Source organism: Calidris pugnax, unplaced genomic scaffold (genome assembly GCF_001431845.1).
Source record: "Calidris pugnax isolate Ruff unplaced genomic scaffold, ASM143184v1 scaffold185, whole genome shotgun sequence".
Classification (NCBI taxonomy): domain Eukaryota; kingdom Metazoa; phylum Chordata; class Aves; order Charadriiformes; family Scolopacidae; genus Calidris; species Calidris pugnax.
The window spans coordinates 365,782-385,672 of NW_015090903.1; the positions used below are offsets into that span (position 1 = coordinate 365,782).

The following is a 19,891-nucleotide window of genomic DNA, read 5'->3' on the forward strand; positions in this document are numbered from 1 at the left end:
GCATGGGCCTCTGTATACCCCGGGAGAGAGTTTATATAATTTCTCTAATAACAAGGGGGATGAGCCAGAGGCCAAAATATTGTCCATTTTAGGATTCAGGATTTATCTCATGGAATGTAACATTCTGAAGGGACCTGTGAATTGCCACAGCATTGAAGCATAATGTCCCTTCTGTGTTACTGGTGAATGAGGGGAAGAATTGAATGTCCATATTAAAGTTTGCATGTTGCAATACCTGAAAATACAGTTCCCAGGGAGGTTTTTTTTCATTTTCTGCAAGAGTGAACCCTATATGGACTGGTGACGATCATGTAGGAGCAGAGTCCTTTGTGTGATGAAACTGTATTTTTACACAGACCTTTGACAGCAGTCCCTATTCTGTTTACTTTAATGGTGAGCAAAGAGGTAGCTCAGTTGGAGTTCAGTGGCAGTGTCCAGAAGGCACTTGCCAAAACCAGCTGGAGTTACACCCCCAAAACCAGCTGGTCTTTGGGGATTCCATGTTCATGCAAACCATGCACGTCCACGCATATTATCAGCAAGTAAATAAAAAAGTCTAAATTTGAGTCTCTGTAACTATTGCTGTTAAACTTTATTTATTGGCCATAAGAATATCTCAGACAGGCAGCTTTCAGATTCACCTGAAAGACAAGATGTGACATGAAAAATGGATGAAGTGTGGGAGTTTTTCCCAGAATTTTTTTTTCAGAATTCAGTGGATACGGTGGAAAAACAACACAGATGCCTGCAGAATAAAATGGAATAATTTGATCAAATATTAATCGTCTAGGAGAATGCTAGCTTGTATTAAAAATATAGGCCAGAGGGAGACTAGTGGTGGTTCGGTGAAGAAATTCCATCTGGTTTGTCCCTGCCTCCGTTGAGGTGGCTCGGTGTACCCTAGGTGGTGACAAGCAAGCTAAGCAGAACGTGCATAGGAGAGCAGAATGCACCTCTGGTCACATCAGACTTGCAGGATGGGTGCTGTTTGATTCAAGGCATTTTTAAAACTCTCTTTAAATAAGGGATCTGTAGAAAAGAAGGCTGGATTTTTCCGCTGCAGGGACTATGTCTGTGGCATAGGAAGTGGTAGCAAAAACCAGAGAACGGCTGGAGTTAGGAATGTGGGCACTTACCAGCAAAGAAAAAGTGGTAGTTTAGCCATTTTCTCCCCTTCTGCTTTAGCAAAGATGTATGTACCACCATGGTAAAACCATCTCATTAATTTCTAATAACAACCTCGGTGATCTCTTATGGAGAAGCAGATTTCCAGTCAACTGTTGTTGATTGAAAGCTACTTTTGAAGGAGCAGGGACAGGATGAGAAACGTAAGCGTGGAGGAAAGCCAGTTGTCTGGACTTGCAATCTGTTGGTGCTATCATGGTGTTACTGCACAAAGTTGAAAGGAATCTTAGTTGGAGCAATGAATATTTTTTTTCATTTTTCAATTGTTCCTTGTTGTTTGTTACGTTGTTTTTTTTCAGGGCTTCTGGGATCTGTCCCCATCAGGAGTTTATAAAACTCTCTAAGATACGTCTTTGTTACTCTATTTTTATAGTGACACGCAGTGGTGTCATAATGCAACAGACGTAGCACAAACCTCACAAAGTGTCATTACAACGTATAGGAACTTGTTACAACATATAAGAAGTTTCCATAAGGGAAGTTTTTCCTAACACTGAAATGGGTTACAGAGTTCTCTGCGTTTGGGTGCCAGCACAGTAGCTGTCAGCAGGGATTTTGCAGGCTACTCCCAACCTTGGTGAGATGGACATCTGGCAGCTCAAGCGAAACACCACAGGGGCACATAGGAGAAAGTGTTGGGGTTCACTACAAGGCACTGGCCATTTAATCTCTTTCCCAGTAGAAAAAGCTGAGTATTCTTGTATTGTTGGTATTATTTTGATACTAATCTTTTTTTCTGTAGTATTGTTCTCTTCAATTTCTCTTACATTACGCAGGCATGCATATGTACACTCAAAAGTCTTCTACAAAATTTTCTGTTGAGGTCCCTTGTAGTTAAAAAGCTTTAGTGTTCTCAGTACACTTTTTGATGTTCCTTAGTCTTATATAATTGGAATTGCGGAATGTTCTCTAAATTTGTGTCTTCCTATGATGTTCTAGAAATGAACACATTCTATTTGTTTTCTGGCTTTTACCCTCAGTTATTGATAAAACACATTTCCCAAGCAGGTTTGAAAAGTTAGGCCCAGGAGGCAAAGGTGTCTGAAATGCATTAGTTCCTGTAGATGAATGGATTTAGCTTAACCCTGTGTTCAACCAGCCAAGTAGTCAAGTAATGGGGGCAATATATTTTCTGGAAATTAGTTAAATAAATAGCCAAAGTTCATATCCGTTTGATTTACAGTAACTCAAATCACACAGGAGATTTCAAATGAACAAACTAATTGTCTAAGGATCATGTTTATGGGCTCTTACGTTCTAAACAGCTTTGAAATTGTTGGATGTTGATGGACTGATGCATACAGGCATCTTCAAGTAGATGAGAAGAGAGGGGCAAGAAAAGACTCCATGTTGCCTGATTTTGAAAGAATTTCCTTTAGTATCTTCTAGTACTTCCATATAAAGAAAGAAGGTCAAGATACAGGGATATTCTACAAATAGAAAACTCTTGGATATAGTTCTTCTGGTCTTAAATATTTACCCTTCAACTGCTGTGTAAATAATTGAAGTCTCCTTTAAATCTGCTAGTTGAACTACATATTTGCCATCTTGTGAATGAATTTCTCCACAGTGGCAGGCTGTATTTTGAAATGTTTTAGGTAACTGTGCACATACATAGCACTCTACAAATGCTACACCAGCCTGTGAAAACATAAATGCTGTGCCAGGCAGTGGACCGTATCTTTCCAGCTGCATCTCATCTTTCTTCTCATGGTTGAAGAAAACTTCCCAAGGCAGCTAGTCCAGCATGCTTGAACATGTAGCCAAACTACTTAAAGGATTAATAAATACTAACCACTGGGAAGGTTTCAGCTTCTTATAATGCCGTTTCAATTAATTAATCAATGTTCCTTGGAACCTGTTAGTGTGTGGTTGAATGGGATACTGGAGTCTGAATGAGCAGCAGCATTGGATGGACATGCAAGTGTCATGTCTGAATTCAGAATATGCAGCAGGGTCTTTCATGACTTACTTTTCTAGACCCGTTCACCCTGCACATGCGGATGTTTTGGGAGTTCTTCCTGTTCTTTTTCATTCTCTCCTCGTTGTCAGTTGGTGCCATGGAGGAAACACAAGCGCAGTCAGTTATTTCCAAGACAGCGATGAAGCTGTCTGTGACATGCTGGGGAACGTTTTCTCAAGCACCTGTTGCTGTTTAGGAATGGCTGGAAACTTAATGAGCCCCTGAATGTGTTCCCCTGTGTCACTCGGGAATCAAGGCAGGCACCTAAACACGGAATATTAACTCAGCGCTCTGATATCTGACGCCCAGCAGACGCAGAATATTTGCTATGAAACATAAACTTCAGATATCTGTTTTAACTCATCACTTTCATGGGATGATGCGTACAAAGCAGCACGCACTTACTGTAATGGAAATCATGCACAGCCTTATTCATTGTAATGTCAGACATCTCTCAGATCCATTGTGTTACATTTTCTGGCGTTTGGGCAGGACAGCCCTCAACTCCACTTTATGCAGGATCTGGCTTTTCTGTAGCGTTTTCTGGCATTTCTCCCTCTGTTTTTAAAACAAATCCTGAAACAAAACTGGTGAGTGCAACTAAGTTTTTATCCGATCGTGTTCAAGAAAGCTGCTGTTGAATGATTTGGCGTGAGAAAGAGAAGGCTGCGTAGCCCTTCTGCTTTGGGGAGGTAGAGAAAGTTTTCTGTTTTTGCAAACCCAATTTGCAAACCGACTGATTGAATAGACTTGCCAGTATGCACCATCTTGTATCTTTTTATACAATTAATCCAGAGATTGACTTCCCTGGGACTGTGCCTGAGCAAGGCTTTGGAAGAACCTGGATGAGGATATGGGAATTTGAATCATGGTTTTTTTTCCTTTTCTTTTTATGGAAGCAAAAGCAGTTCCAATTTTCATCTGTTCTTTACTTAAATTTCTTTTTTTTTCTGTTCATACTCAAAGATCTTATCCTGTGACTTTCCTAATTCCATTTAAAGAGTGAAAAACTTGCTGCTCCACAGAACATATTTTTTTTTAGCTCTGGAAGAGTTGATGCTCCTTTCATCCAGTGAGTTCTGTTACAAGAGAAAACTTTCAGAGAAAATCAGAGGCAGAAGTTTCAAGCTGAATGCATATAAGTTAGTCTGCTATTTAAACTCTTTTCTAAAAGAAAGCATCTGTTGTTGAAGCTCATGTATTTAGATGTTGGTCTTGTCATCTGGTAGCAAAATGAAATGAAATCTGAAGTAAATGGTAGTTCCAAGTATTTCATTTTGGAGTCAATGCCATTAACGACCTATAGGAAAGTTCTTCAAACTCCACTTTTCCCCCAGGAGTTCCTAAACCTAAAGCATTTTTCCTTTTCCATATTTCCATTCTTCTTCCTGTTTTTCTTCCTTGTTAGTGACTGTTACCCGGAAACCTGCAGGGCCTATATCTGTCTCTTTCCATTTTTTCCAGGACTCAGTTATTCTTATCCAGGCTTCAGTTCATCTTTATCCTATAGGTCACCATTCTCAGAACTCTTGCTAGATTGAACTCGGGAGCTGGAAGGGACCAGCTGACCTTGGGACAAGCATCTCCAAGTCCTGGATACAGACATGTGCTGAACATATTAATTACAAAAATTGAAATTGTGGGAATTCAGCTTCAAACCCTGCTTTGTACAAACTTAGTTTTCTCCCTGTATGCACTTAACTTAGCTGATAGATATTTTGAAATACTCATGTGAACTAATTTCTAACCTTTTATCACTCACATACAGTGTTCTCAGGAGTGGGTCTTCTGCCTGAGTAGGGGAACATGTGCGGTGTAGTATAGGTGAAATACTGAAAAGTGGACTTTAAGGATGCATGTTCTGAGTGAGAATGGGAACTGATCTTAAAAAATAGGACTTAGTACTTGAATTTGGAGGGTTGGTGTGCAATTAATTTTCAGTATTCAGCTTCCAAAAAAAATAGGACTTGGTACTTGAATTTGGAGGGTTGGTTTTCGTAAGTAGCTCCATGCATGGGTCAGTAAAATATAAAATAAAAGAATTACACAACTGTGCAATTAATTTTCAGTATTCAGCTTCCAGAGTGGAAAAATATATACAAACATATATCTGTATGTATGTAGCTATATATCTAGCTTTGTTCGTTCATTCCTAGCTGTCTGGTTTCCATATGTTATGGCAGTAATCACTTGCATAGGGTAGACATGTAATTTCCCAGAATTAATTTTGAGAATCAGGGCCAGAAAATGAAATCATCATTAACATTGGATGGTATGCACGTGTCAGGAGTGTTTACTGGGGGCATACTTTGAGATATACACAGTTCTTATTAATCCATCAGAAACTATATCCTCCAGAGTATGAAAGCTCTCATTTTTTTTCCTGGAAAAGGCTAAAACATAAGTAACTGAAACACAGGATGTTGTTTCCTCTAAACCTATTACTAGTTGGAAGACTGATCTTATAAGGATCTATTTCACAGCATCTTTTTAATAGCATAGTTTAATTTTTCTTTGGAAAAAACCAAATTCAATCCAATTCCAAAGTTTTGAAAACAGAACAATAATCTGAGAGTCCAGTATTCTGCTGTATTCAGAAATCAAGTATTTTGTCCCTTGGGAAAAAAAAATTAAATCCAGTTCCAAAGTTTTGAAAACGGAACAATGATCTGAGAGTCCAGTGTTCTGCTGTATTCAGAAATCAAGTATTTTGTCATCCACAAGGAAGATGTGACATCAGTAATCTGAAAGTATCTCTATCCCTCAAATACACAATTTTAGATGGTCAGAAATGAGTATATGCAATAAAGTTCTTTATCTTTCAAAGTAGCAACAAAAATTCCTTAGGTTTGTCATCTGTTTTCTAGAGGAAACAACTGGGGGCTAGACTCTTCATAATTTAGCAGTTCAGTCATTGCTAAAATTTGATAACGAGGCACTCATTACAACAAGTGTTTTTATTCTAATCCTCAAAAGTAGGTACCTTGCTAACTTGAATTATAATTAGCCTTTAAGTAAGAAGTCCTTGATATGACTAATGCATGCAGAATTAATCAGAATTATTGCTGGTTCTGTTAGCAGCCTCCCAAAGCAGCGTACCTTCTAAGCAGGCAGAACTTAAAAGCAATGAGAAAATTAGGCTCTCTAAAAAGCAATAAATGTTCTAGGGCTCGTTGTGAACCTTCAGGGTTTTAGCCAGGCTGTGAGATTTTACTTCTCTAACTGTAAATGAACCATAGGGGCTAAACATGCGTTTGGAAATTCTAAACCAGAATTGTTTTTCTAAGTTTAGAGACTGATTAGGGAGTAAAGATATTGTTTCAAATGCGGTGAGTGAGCCAGACAACCTGTTCTCACTGGCCATTGCTGGAGCCAATTCAGAACGGGTATGAAAAGCTCTAACAAAGACCTTATAAAATGGGGTTAGGGTTTTTTTTTATCAGATTTCCTTTAACTTTGCTCATTTCCTTCTTATGAGCTGAATGCTGTAGTCCTCCCAAGAGCAAAATTCCCATGCACGTTGGGCTATATATAAAGTCCCTTTAATGCCCTTCACAGTGAGAAAGTGTAAGGTGCTGTTCTCTCTGATTTCTATAGTCTAAGGCTGGCTGAGTTTTTGAGAAATCTCTTTACTGTAACTGAGTGCTGCAGACATAGGACACGAGGAAGCACGGGTTCATCAATTGCCCTGGATTGCTCTGTTCTAGACTCCTGAGAATTTGGCCCCCACTCCTCTCCAGAGTGGAAAAGTTGCAGTATTTTGGTTAGATGGTAATCTCAGAAGCAAAGTCTGAGGGCAGCAGATGGCAATTTCTGGAAAGTCGGCACAGACACCAGTGAACCAAGTCAAATTTGTTATCACTTCATAGCTGTTCTCAAAATTGCCCTAAGGTGCTGTTCTCTCTGACTTCTATAGTCTAAGGCTGGCTGAGTTTCTGAGAAATCTCTCTACTGGAACTGAGTGCTGCAGACATAGGGCACGAGGAAGCACGGGTTCATCAATCGACCTGGATCACTCTGTTCTAGACTCCTGAGAATTTGGCCCCCACTCCTCTCCAGAGTGGAAAAGTTGCAGTATTTTGGTTAGATGGTAATCTCAGAAGCAAAGTCTGAGGGCAGCAGATGGCAATTTCTGGAAAGTCGGCACAGATGCCAGTGAACCAAGTCAAATTTATTATCACTTCATAGCTGTTCTCAAAATTGCCTTGCATCTGGGTTTTGGGGGGGGGGGGTATTTCTAGCTCTCATTATATATATCTCCACCTTTGCATGATTCTTTCAGTAGTGTTAGGGAAGGCACATCATACTGTTTTTCTTTTAAATATGCCTGTGAAGGAATCAGGGTGACTTTAAGACGAGCATACCTTGATCTCTTGATGTGTTTAAAATGGAGACCCTTCTGTGTCAGAAAAGACACTTTGGGCTCTCCCAAGGTCTGTGGCTTCTGAGGAGTTTGCAGGCTGCCCCATGCCTGACACAGGAATTTTTGGAGAACTTCTAGACCTACCAGTAGGAGTTTGGGAGCTCTGAGCCTGCCCCCAGGTTCTGTGTTGGAGCATGTCAAGGTTCCTCAGACCCACAGAGCTAGGTTTTCCACATATTTGCATTTTTCCCCGAACTGTGGGGTGGACCCACGTTACCAGAATTCTCCACAGAAATTCTGGATGCTTTGGCATGATTTGCCAACCCGGAGGTGTGCGTGCAGCAGTCCTGGCCTTGGCACGTTCAGACCTGCAAGTGAACACCAGGGAAAGGTGCTTGTCTTCTGGCTCCATGGTAGACCTTCCAGTCAGCCCTGAGGCACAGGACTGCCAAGGTCCCAGCTCTGGGGCAGGCAGCGAATAAAATATTTCAGGACCAATGTACTGTGTAATAAAGGTGGGAGTTTGACGTTTAAATTTCTCTGGCTAGTTCTAGTCCATAAGGATTGAAATTACATTGTTTTTTGCAAATTCATGGTCTAAAGGTTCCATAGTCACAGAAAAAATAATGCATTAATCTGATGGAGAAGGAAAATAGTAAGGTGGCGATGAGACTTTAAAAAAAAACTTAAGAGCTCTTGCACAGTTTGTATCCATAAAGGGAATAACTGGCTCGTGTGTTTTATGGCTTTAGTATTTTATCAGTGACTTCAAATATTTTTTATTTACCAAAGTAGGATAGCTTTGGTAACTTCAGAAATTGAATTTATTTCATTGTTACAGAAGAGTTGCCGATTTGAGCGCTTTCCTGCAGCACAGGTTTTCTTTTTGGGCAAACATTGATCTGGATGGGAAAATCTGTGTTATAGTCATTAGAAGAATAATTATAGAAGGCAGAGCCTTCTGTGGGAAAACAGTGTATCCAGCAACTGCTGTTCTCTACTGATTGTGTGTAGCAGCATAGAGCTGTGTATTTCGGGCACTGGAATTGGACTCAGCCTGTCTGTGAGAGCAAGGTTTAAAATAATTGTGTTGCTGCGTGTCTCAGCTGTGCAATGAAGGCTAATTCTAATGGACTAGTGTTGGAACTACATTATTAATAAACATTTGCCAAATCAGTGGAGTCTAAAACAGCAATTAGCATTGCAAATGGGATTTTAACTGTTGGACCTTTTTTGAGTGAAAGTCCAAGTTTCAGCCAATTACGGGTTTTAGAAAAGTTAAAAGAAGACAGCAAGAGCGAACGGAGTGTCTTAGGGTTAACCTCTGATATCAAAGCTACCCTCTGCTTCAGCCCGTAAAAGCTTTGATCATCATGAAAACCAGCTATGAATCTGTCTAGATAATAATCCTCATAAAAATTTGACATACAAATCCTCTGAAGTAAATTACAAGGTAGCTTTTTTACTATTAAATTCTGATGGAGCTCACATTATGCTAGGTGTACAGCATGCCATTATAGGGGCCTTTTCTGTTTCAGATGTTTTATGATAAAAGGTGAAAATGAACATTAACGAGCTTTGTGGGTAGTAGTATATCATTTGCTGTCTGGCCCACTAGTATTCCTATAGTTCACAGACACGAGGGTGAAAAGGAGTGTGCATAGAGATAGTCTCTTAATGTCTTAAAATATTAACATATCGAGATATTAAAAATTATTCTTAAAAAGATAAAAAATCACTTCTGTAAAATGGAAGCAATTCACAAGCTTGTTGATTTTTATTTTTTTTAATACTAGGTTGCCTGTGTGGTACGATTCATACCAATGACTCCAAGCCCTAACAGTAGATAAAGTTTGAATACTGGAATTTGATCTTGTTGGCTTCCTGTGCAACGTGGTAGTTTTTAAGCAGTGATTTTTAAGCAGCTTAAACTAAAATGCGCAGAGAGTAGTCACTTGCTGATGGCTTTCTACACAGTTGCCAAACAGTAATTCAAATGGGGTAGTACCTCATCTTTCTTTCCAAACCTACCTAACTTCTCAGATTTTGTGTTCCTCACCCCTGCTTTAGCAGGCAAAGAAGCTTGTGGTATATTCTTAATGGATAAAACGTTGGTTTTGTTGTAAGAAGTTGTAGGGAGATGTTTAGATAAATTTAGAAAAGCAATTCTTGGTTACTCTGGTTGCCTGTGTTCCACTCAGCATTTCACGGTAGTTTGGAGCAAATTCTGAGCTCATTTTAGCAGGAGACTTAAGATCAGGAGATGCTTCAGTGAATCCCAGAGCTACGATGTTGTCAGATGAAAGTGCAGTCCTTTACTCTTGCTCTCCTACAGCTGTGCCACCTAACTCACAGATGTATCATATATTTAAAACAAAACCTAAACCCCTTAGTCCTTGGTTTCCTAACCACATGCCTCTGCGGCTCTGGCATCACATTTGTGTGATGGGACTAATCAGAATGGTCTCTCCCTGGCCATTGGTAGTGCTAATTTTGATAGATTCTCGTTTCTTTTTGGCATAAAGCATAACATAAAGCAGGAAGCCAGCAATATTTGCCGAATACAGCTGCAGGATACAGTAGGTGTGAAGAACGGGCATTGCTTCTCAGGTAAATGTTTCTCTTCTGAGTAACCAAGACAGAAATGCCCGAGACAAACCTGATAGAGTTGTTACCTCTGTTAACTTTGAATGGTGCAGAGATGCACCCAGTGAGCATTTCCGTTAATGCCTTGTGCTGTGGTTACCCTCAAGAGATTTGAAATATTAGAGAGGACACGACTTAGTTTCAAAGTGTCCAAACATGTTGTCTTTTTACTTAGAAGCTTAGTTCAGATGGCAAAACAGATCTGTTAATCTGCTTAACCTCACTAGCAGTGGATAGAGGGAGAGGAGCATGTTTTTCTTAATGTAGCTGGGTCCTAACTCCTGCTGTTTGTTTCATGTGTGATGAGAGTACGCTGTTGGATCATATTCAGCCTGGTACCCACCATAACCACCACATCTTTCTCAGCAGAGCTGCTACCCAGTCAGTCAGTTCTGAGTCTCACCTGACACACCACTTCTTCCACTCGACATTTAATAATGTTTTAAAGCTGTGTCATGTAAGATCTGTGTTCTCCTTATGCTAATCAAGCCACGAGCTTCTTCCATTATCGGTTCCACTAGCTATCACAAAGCACTTTCTTCTTGTCTCTAAGAGATTTTGTGGGAAGGTGGGACTTCTTTGTGGACTTTGAACTTTTGGACTTTTGATTTATAGTCCTGAGCAAAGGGCAAGAATTTAACTCAAAAGTGGTGCGCCAACCTCTGAATGACACTTCTAAGCCTTACCACTGAAAATATTGAATCATGTAGTCATAGCATATTTCTTCTGCCTTGAAGTCATAATTAGATGGCCAAAATATTCGCCCTGGTAAAGTCATATTAAAACAATTTGGGACAATCAAGTACCTTCTTATTCTAAAATAAAATTATTGAAGTTGCATTTACTGACAGTAAAGTGCTCCCATCTGCAATGACAACTTTATGTTATTCTTCCTGGTGGGGACAGCTACAAAGACTTATATAAGTTGTAGGGTTATGTTCCTATGACAGAAAAATGCGATGCTTCTCTATGACAGATTTGTCTTCATTTATTCCTTTGTTATCATATTTTGAACCATGGAACTTCAAATGAGAACACTCATTATCCAGTTGTATTTTTTGATAATCTAAATGGAGGTCACTGAGAGATTGCTAAGGCCCTCGATAATAGTCACAGGAAAGATTTCTCTGATTATAGGTTTGTTAGAGACCTTCTTTGCTTTGAACTGTTAATGATGGATTGTTGATGAGAGCGCAAATGAATGTGCAAGAATGCTTCCTAATTTGCTTGCCCCGTGCAGCATACCTGTATTTCTCTGGAGACTAAGAGGTGAAGAGAAATATTATCCAACTGTTTCTCTTCACTCTCTCAATATGTTGTTAGTAATTATGTCAAGACAAGTTTATGACACGTATGTCTTTTAGCTATTTAAAGAGGCATTTTATGGGTGATTTTTAGTTATTAAGTTCAGTTATATTGTTAAAAGGCTAATAAAAAAATCTTTATTAAATTGGTTACACTACTGATTTTAAAATTTACAATAGCTTGTGGGTACATCTTCTTGATTCAAATTTATGTGAAAAAATGCAAGATTAAATAGCGGGAAACCTTGCTCAGGAGAGTTTGTGAAGGAAAACATATGGCTTATTAATCTTCCCTTATCCCCCTTCAGGCATGGAGATAGGTAATAAAATATGTCCTGACTCCTCTGCTTAATGTTGCTTCTGCTGCAAGTCAGCTTGATTCCTGCTATTTTTCTGTTCTGTTTGTACAAATGAATGGGCAAGAAGTGGGCAGAACAGAGAGGGAATGAGGAGACCTGTGGCTCTTTCCCAGCTGTTCACAGCCAGAGAAGTTGTCGAGGTGCAGAGAACTGAAGTGTTTTATTGTCAGAATGAGGAGGGAGAGGACCATGGTGCTGGGAGTCTCTGACTTGAGAGGAGATTGCTTTTGATCCAACTGAATGAACGTAAAGGTCTTCTCCAACCTAAATGAGTCTGTGATCTCCTTTTGGGGGATGATGCAGCTAAGTATCTCCCTGGAAAACACATTGCAACAGTACCATCTGGCCTCTCCGTTTGTCATTGCTTTCTCATGCCCTCACCCTCTCTGCCCATCCATTCACATGCTGCAGTAGAAAACTACCTTGTAACACAAGACTGAAATGAACTATCCCTTTTTCGCTTTTGATCCAACTGAATGAACTTAAAGGTCTTCTCCAACCTAAATTGCTTTTGATCCAACTGAATGAACGTAAAGGTCTTCTCCAACCTAAATGAGTCTGTGATCTCCTTTTGGGGGATGATGCAGCTAAGTATCTCCCTGGAAAACACATTGCAACATCTGGCCTCTCCGTTTGTCATTGCTTTCTCATGCCCTCACCCTCTCTGCCCATCCATTCACATGCTGCAGTAGAAAACTACCTTGTAACACAAGACTGAAATGAACTATCCCTTTTTAGATTTAGGAATCACCCAGAACTCCCCTCCTGCTTTCAGACTTGCTTTAATATTAGTTTGCTATATTATGTTAAAGTCCAGGTTGCATATTAACAATCCTTAACCTCATAAAAACTATGTTTGACACCTTCTGCTTCGTTTGTGTTTCACAGGCTGTGTGATGGCTTGCTACAAGAAATTTGTGCTGATGAAAGTTACTCATGATGGAAAGTGTGTCTGTGTAACTGTTGCATCACAGCTGGAGAGCTGTAAGCAATACAGGGAAAATACTACCCCAAAGACACTTGTGTTACTGTAATTGCATACTGATAAGTACCTAATAATCTCACATTCATATTGTATTTTTAAAGGGTGAACCAGGTTTCATTGGTCCACAAGGAGAACCTGGGTATATCTAATAATCTCACATTCCTCTCATATTGTATTTTTAAAGGGTGAACCGGGTTTCATTGGTCCACAAGGAGAACCTGGGTTGCCAGGGCTGCCAGGAACAAAGGTAAGGGTAATTGGCCAACAGTCTGGTGTGAAGCCCTTAGAGCCAATGCTGAATTCAACTTCCTCAGCACATAGCAGAGACTAAGACTGTTCTAACTGCCTAAGAGTCTTTATCCAGAAATGTAAAATGCTGAGTCAGAATCTGGTTTTATAAATGGCCAGGAATTCTGTTCTGGTTAAAACATGGTATATGCAGTGCTTGGAAATGTGGCAAGTCATAGTCCATGGACCAGTGCTATGATACAGTAAATGGCCAGGAATTTTAAAGTTCTGGTTAAAGCACGGTATATGCAGTGCTTGGAAATGTGGCAGGTCATAGTCCATGGACCAGTGCTATGATACACATGTCGTTGTACTCAAAAAATGTGAAGGCAGATGTTATATCCATTCCTAACTTAAGTTCATCCATTGCTTTTGTTCCTGTTAACATCCCAAAAGTTATTTGTTCAAGAGGCAGAATATACATGACTAAAGAAACTGTGTGTTGTCATAAATGTTTTTTGGAAAAAAAACCTCAAAAGCGTGTGCAGGTATTAGAACTTTGATACTACACACCAGACTCTGAAAATACAGATCCACTAAATGTGTATGTTTTTCTTTCTTACTATGGGTTTGGTTTTGGTTTTGGTTTTTTTGCCACTGTATGGCAAAGTTAGAATATTATGAATCCTACACCAGTCTCACAGTTTGAGGAACTTTATTCCAGTCCTTTCAGATTAGGGGAAAAAAATACCTTAGAGATTCCGTTGCCATTTTAAAGCCCTCTTCTCTTGCCTTCGAGAAGACTGTGTTTACTCAGGGGATAGTTCCCCAGCCCATTACAAATCATAGATGAACTCAAAAATGTTTAGTTCTGATGGTTTGGTTTCTTTGGTCATTCTGAGTTGTGGTGTGCTGAAGGCTGCCCAGTGTGTTGTGATGTCTGTGTCTCTCTTGCAATAGGGTGACAGAGGAGAGGCAGGCCCTGTCGGGAAGGGCGAGCGAGGTGAACCTGGAGTTCCTGGACCAAAGGTCAGTCTGATTTTACATTGGAAAGTTTTTGTTAGTTTTGCAGCTGAAAAATAGCACAAAACTTGGTGAGTGAGCTTTTGAATGAAAATGTTGCCAAATAATCCATTTCAGTCCAGAAGACGATGACAGTTTTGTGTTCACAGCCATGGACCTGCAGTCTGAATGGACTCTTATTTGGTCTACAAAGACACTACCTACACACACTGTCATGGAGTTGGCCTAATTCATCCCTGCTAAAGTCCTGACCTCCGGGTCCCTAACAATCAGCATTGAAGCTTGAACCACTGTAGTTATTGAATGCAGAGAAAATCCATTTTGCATGCTGTCTTCTAACTCTGTCAGAAAAAAGATCGTTCTAACTACATTTTAGCATTGTCTTAATATTTCCCACTGTGTCGATACCATCAAGTTTTCTTTTCCTAATACCTCTTGGAAAAAAGCAGAGAGATTTAGATTAGATATTGGGAAGAATTTCTTTCCTATGAGGGTGGTGAGACACTGGAACAGGTTGCCCAGAGAAGCTGTGGCTGCCCCATCCCTGGAGGGGTTCAAGGCCAGGCTGGATGGGGCTTGGAGCAACCTGGTCTGGTGGGAGGTGTCCCTGCCCAGGACAGGGGGGTTGGAACTCGATGATCTTTAAGGTCCCTTCCAACTCTAACCATTCTATGATTCAATGATTCTTTGCTCTTTGGCCCATTAGTTTGTATTCATCTGAGCCACTGAGAAAAAAAGTTGTGGTAATACTTTATTTTAATATCTTTATTTTAAGATTTTTAACTGTCTTCTCTGTCTCTTAGCTGTCATTTTTCAGGAGCTATGGAATGACATAGGTCACTCCTGCATACCAGTGTTAATGATGTCTACTTTTTGCTAATGCCAATCATACTTTTCCTTTGGAAGGCCTTTGCATGCTGGTGTGAAAGAATATATTACTCTAGGTGCCTTTACAGATTCATTATCTGGTGCCTTTACAGATTCATTATCTTGTGCCTTTACAGATTCATTATCTTGTTCATATAAAATGAAGTGTTTCTGCTGTTCCATACGGTAGTTAGTCATTACTAATTTCATTTTACCTGCACTCCCATTTCTCTATCATATTTCTTCTGTCTATCTTCCTTCAAACAGGGGAAAACAGGTGAACCGGGATCTAGAGGCCTCAAAGGGTCAAAGGTTAGTAGTAAAGAAACTGTCTTTAGTGGAGTAATTAACACAATGATTTTTAGGAGAAATTATTTGTGACGTTTCACAGAAACTTCACTTTACTCTTTAAAAGAACCTGTAACGGTCTGCAGTGTTCTTTAAAGGTGAAACCTTCTGACTTAGAGATTTAGCTATTAAAGTCCTGTGTGTTTTCAACACTTTGATTCTAGTTCTTTTTCTGTTATAACATCTGTTTTACTCTGCTCTGGTTTTCCTCATGCAACCTGGTTTATCTCTGTGGAACCAATGTGGTTTAGTCCTCACCCGTGCTAGGAAGCAACACCTGCCTGTGGAGATTTAGTTGGTTTTCACAAAAATTTTATGGATCCACACTTTGGTGAGTTAGGAACCAGTGGTATCCATGGACTGCAAGCTGAGATATGATGGCCAGAAGTTCTATGAAGGCAAGACTTCTAGGTTATGTTACTGCTTTACCTGCTTTAAAAAGCTACTTTGATTATATCCATCCATCCATCTCTATATAGGTATCATTGGTTCACATAGATGTAGAGGGAGAGATAAAATATATGCTTTCCTATTACTTCATCTGCTGTGCAAATACTGTGCTCACTAGACTCCATGTTATATTATGGAGTCAAAGTAAAATGAAAAGAGATTTGTTTAGGTGTTTATTGAGTCCACTGTCAGAGTAAAGATGATGAGACGATGCAGGATGGTAGGACAGTGTTTACAGTACTTGAAAGGTACTTGAAGAGCTGCCCATTCACAGTGTAAGCACAATTAACTAAGTGCCACGACCTCATTCATTCTCACCAGAAAGAAACATTGAAAAGTGAGGGAGCTGATTAAAGCATCAGAGTGAGAGTAGAAGAGTAAATCAGCCTCTCATTTGACTACAGTACCTGGGCACCTCACAAATGCACCAAAAAGATAAGGTTATTCCCTTTAATTCAGTTCCCTTTTTATCAAAAACAAATATACAGTTTTGATTTTACCTGCATACCTGTCTTGATAATCTGGCCCACAGAAGTTAATCTAGTAATTGGGATCTTCTAGTAATTGGGAACTTCATTTTTGAGCAGCTCCAATGATGTGTTCACTAGCTGCTGCCAAGGCAGCACTGAAAGGAAAGGCAGATGGCACAACCTTGATTATTTCCTGCCACCAGACTGCTCTCTGCATTCCTTCAATGGCCTCATGAAAGTTTTCTGGATTCTATGTTTTCCGTTACCACTGATGAATTAATCACTCTTCCCTGACTTGTACCAAAATTTTATAGATTTCAACAGGAGCAAAAGTTGCAGATCTTAGCCAAATTAATTTTGAGTAATAAAAAAAAAAAACAAGAGCTTGCTATGAAAATGACTGTGAAATAAAATTAATCATAATCACTGGATGTTGGTAATGAATGCATAAGTGTTCGAAATTCCCTCCATTGCTTGAAACATACATGTAACATATAAGAAAAAGCAGTGTGTAAGATGGTAAAGATTTTAAGCCTGTTGCATGAAGGGAGTAAAGGAATTCTGATGCTGACAGTAATATTGTGTTTGTAGGGGGGGCAAAAACTCAGAGCAGGGACATTGAGAAAGTGGAGAAGTGATCACAGAAAGAAAAGTTTATAGACTTTGAAACACAGCTTTGAAGAAGTGGTTGAGTGTTTTCAGACTGATTTAATTTCTCTGGCTTTCTTTTAAAGCTTTTGATAATAGTTCTATTAAGAATGTGGAAGTTACACAAATTACTTAATTGGTAATTTGTCTTTTACTGGTTCTTTGGGATTTCTTATTCCAACCCAAGACCTTGCTCTTAACAATTCACACAGAACTAAATGCAACATTGTCTTTCCTGGCAATTTTACCATACACAGTGACAGTGTTACAACCCTTACAACCCTTTTACAGTGCACAGGTTTTGAAGGATTTTTTCCTTTAATTAGTTAAGATCCACATTCTTTTTATGATGAACAGCCTTCTAAACTGGTTTATTTAAGGCAAACGTATTTAAAAGGGAAGAACTATGGGATAAATTGTGAAATGGCATATCCATTTTCAAATATCATTTTTACCTAGGGCGATACAGGTGACAGAGGTGACACAGGATCTGCAGGTCCACGGGTAAGTGTACTTCATGTTTCAGCTCTTTGTTTTGCACTGGTAGATTCAGGCCACACTATGAATTGAAGCTGTAGCAGCGACTCCAGTTAAACCGCTGAAACTGGTCATTTGACTCCAGTGGAATGGGTGTTGCTAACTGGTCTTTAATATGATTAACAGCCCTTGCTGCTTTTTGAAGCAGTCTCCTGTTCACAAGTCACATGCAGGATGTTACATGCCAGACTTTCTGACATTGTTCACAGCCAAAACAGAACTACAGTATTGGAACTGCTTCAATGTTTAGCAACAGAGGCTTCATATATTTTCCACTGCAGCACAAGTCCCTGTGTACTGACTTGCTGATTTATATTCAACTTTCTTTAATAATTGTTCTCCTTTTTTCCTGGTTTCAGCTAGGGTAGAGTGAATTTTTTTTCTAGTAGCTGCTGTAGTTTGGATTTGGTATAAGAAGAATATTGAGGAATATTGACAACACATACTGTTTTAGTTGTTGCTAGGTAATGTTCACATTAGTCAAAGACTTTTTCAGCTTCCCATAGAAGCTGAGAGGGAGCATGGACAGGACAAGCTGACCAGGGGGATATTCCATACCATAGATGTCATGCTTGGTACATGAATGGGGCAGGAATCTGCAGTCAGTGCTTGGGATGGGAGAGGCAATTGATCATTGGGTGGTGAGAGCAACTTGTGTTGTATCACTTTATTTTGTATATCCTTTTACCATTATTAGTTTATTATTATTATTATTATTCTCTTCCATTACTGTTCTATTGAACTGTCTTTATTTCGAGCCATGAGGTTTTTTCTTCACTTTATTTTGTATATCCTCTGACCATTTTTACTTTATTATTATTATTCTCTTCCATTACTGTTCTATTGAACTGTCTTTATTTCGAGCCATGAGGTTTTTTCTTCCCTCTCCTTCTGCCCCTCTTCTCCCTTCCCTACTGGGGGTGGGGGAAGGAGTGAACAGCTGCATGGACCTGGTTGCTGGCTGGGTTTAAGCCATGATACCTTTAGAAACAAACTTTAATGTTAACTTCTGTGGTTTGTTGTAATATATTTGAAGTACAACAAGATTCCAACACGGCATAATTAAGTCAAAGCATGTGTCTATAGTTAAGTGTCTAGAGTAGTCTTTGGCAAGTGTCTCAAAATTTTTACGGAAAATCTATTACAGGGACCACCTGGACAGAAGGGTGATCAAGGTGCAACAGAGATAATTGATTACAATGGCAATATCCGTGAAGCTCTGCAGGTATGCAAACATAATGAGGCTGGAGTGGCTTAGTCTGGTCTGGGAAAAAGCAGTTTGCCATCATTGTATTTCTCTTTTGTGTAGGCCTTGAAAACATTTTGTGTGCAAAGATTTGCTGAGCTTATTAATCAGGAACTCTTCCTATATTTGGAAACCAGGTTTGCTGTTTGGTGTTAGACAAACTGTTTCCTTGATACAGTTTAGCTGAGTGAATTAGTTTCATTTCCCCAGGAGAGTATTGACATCATTTAATGAGGATAAAGCTGATTCATTGCTGGCTCTGGTGCTTAGTGCTGAATTCATGTAATAAACCACATACAAAGGTTCAACAGGAGCGTCTGCTTTTCAGTTCATGTAGTATAATATTGACATTTCTTTTTTTTCCTCCTTTTCCTCCTCCTCTTCCTGCAAAATGCAAAGAGCAGAATGTTTGAGATTTGGAGACCATGTAACATGGTTCCATTAGCAAGCTGTGGATTCAATCAGCAACTTGAGTATGTTAAATAGACCAAGCGCCGGTCTTCCCGCTTATTCATTTCCAGAAAACTTATTTTGACTGGTGTGCAGGAAAGTGTGGAGGATTAAAAGGAGGTTACAAAACCAATGAATGAGTGTTTGCATAAAAGCAAAGTACCAAGGTGACACATGTCATTGCAGTCAAGGTGATTTACATTGCAGTATACTCAGATGCAAATGCTGTGCAGTATAACCCCACCACAGTGAATGGTTTGCTTATGTGCCACTTGAAGACTGAATTTGGCTCATTGTGCATCTGATCATTTTCTCACTGAAGTGGCTGAACTTTTTTTCTTGCATTTACTCAGTGGGAGCAGATAGATGTCTGGCCAGTCATTTGGTTTTCAAGACTCTTTTGGGGGAAAAAAAAAAATAAATCTCACTGCTTTTGCTAAAATCTAAAAGCCTGTATGTCATTAAGGCTAAGTCCACTCTTTCATTGTGAGGGGTGTCTACAGGGAAGTCTACATAGGTACGTTCTGAGGGTCTGCATTATATCTGTCTTATTTTGTTTACTTTTAAGGGAATTCAAACTCACAACTTCCAGTCTTTTGTATCACTCTCTGAGTTAGATGCCTAAAGTAGCTGAAAATTAATGTATCATATTACCAGACACGCATTTACCAGAGTCTTTAGCCTTTGTATATCCTGTATTATTTTTTTGTGTCTTAACTGTGGCATCGACGTTACTCTCAAGCTTCCTCAGAAAAGCTGCAGCGCATAAAGCAGTCTTAAAAAGCAACTAAAGCCTCTTGCAGTGACTGAAACAGATTA

General features: G+C 39.4%; 1 protein-coding gene across 1 annotated transcript in view; it reads left to right on the top strand.

Annotated features, from left to right (window-relative positions):
- Positions 1 to 19,891, top strand: part of COL25A1 (collagen, type XXV, alpha 1) — a 333,672-nt gene that overhangs the window by 286,231 nt on the left and 27,550 nt on the right. Inside the window, exons 21-24 of the mRNA XM_014948992.1 lie at positions 12,990 to 13,052; positions 13,994 to 14,062; positions 17,299 to 17,343; positions 18,524 to 18,601. Of these exons, the coding sequence (XP_014804478.1) occupies positions 12,990 to 13,052; positions 13,994 to 14,062; positions 17,299 to 17,343; positions 18,524 to 18,601 (255 nt within the window). The remainder of the gene's footprint in view (positions 1 to 12,989; positions 13,053 to 13,993; positions 14,063 to 17,298; positions 17,344 to 18,523; positions 18,602 to 19,891) is intronic.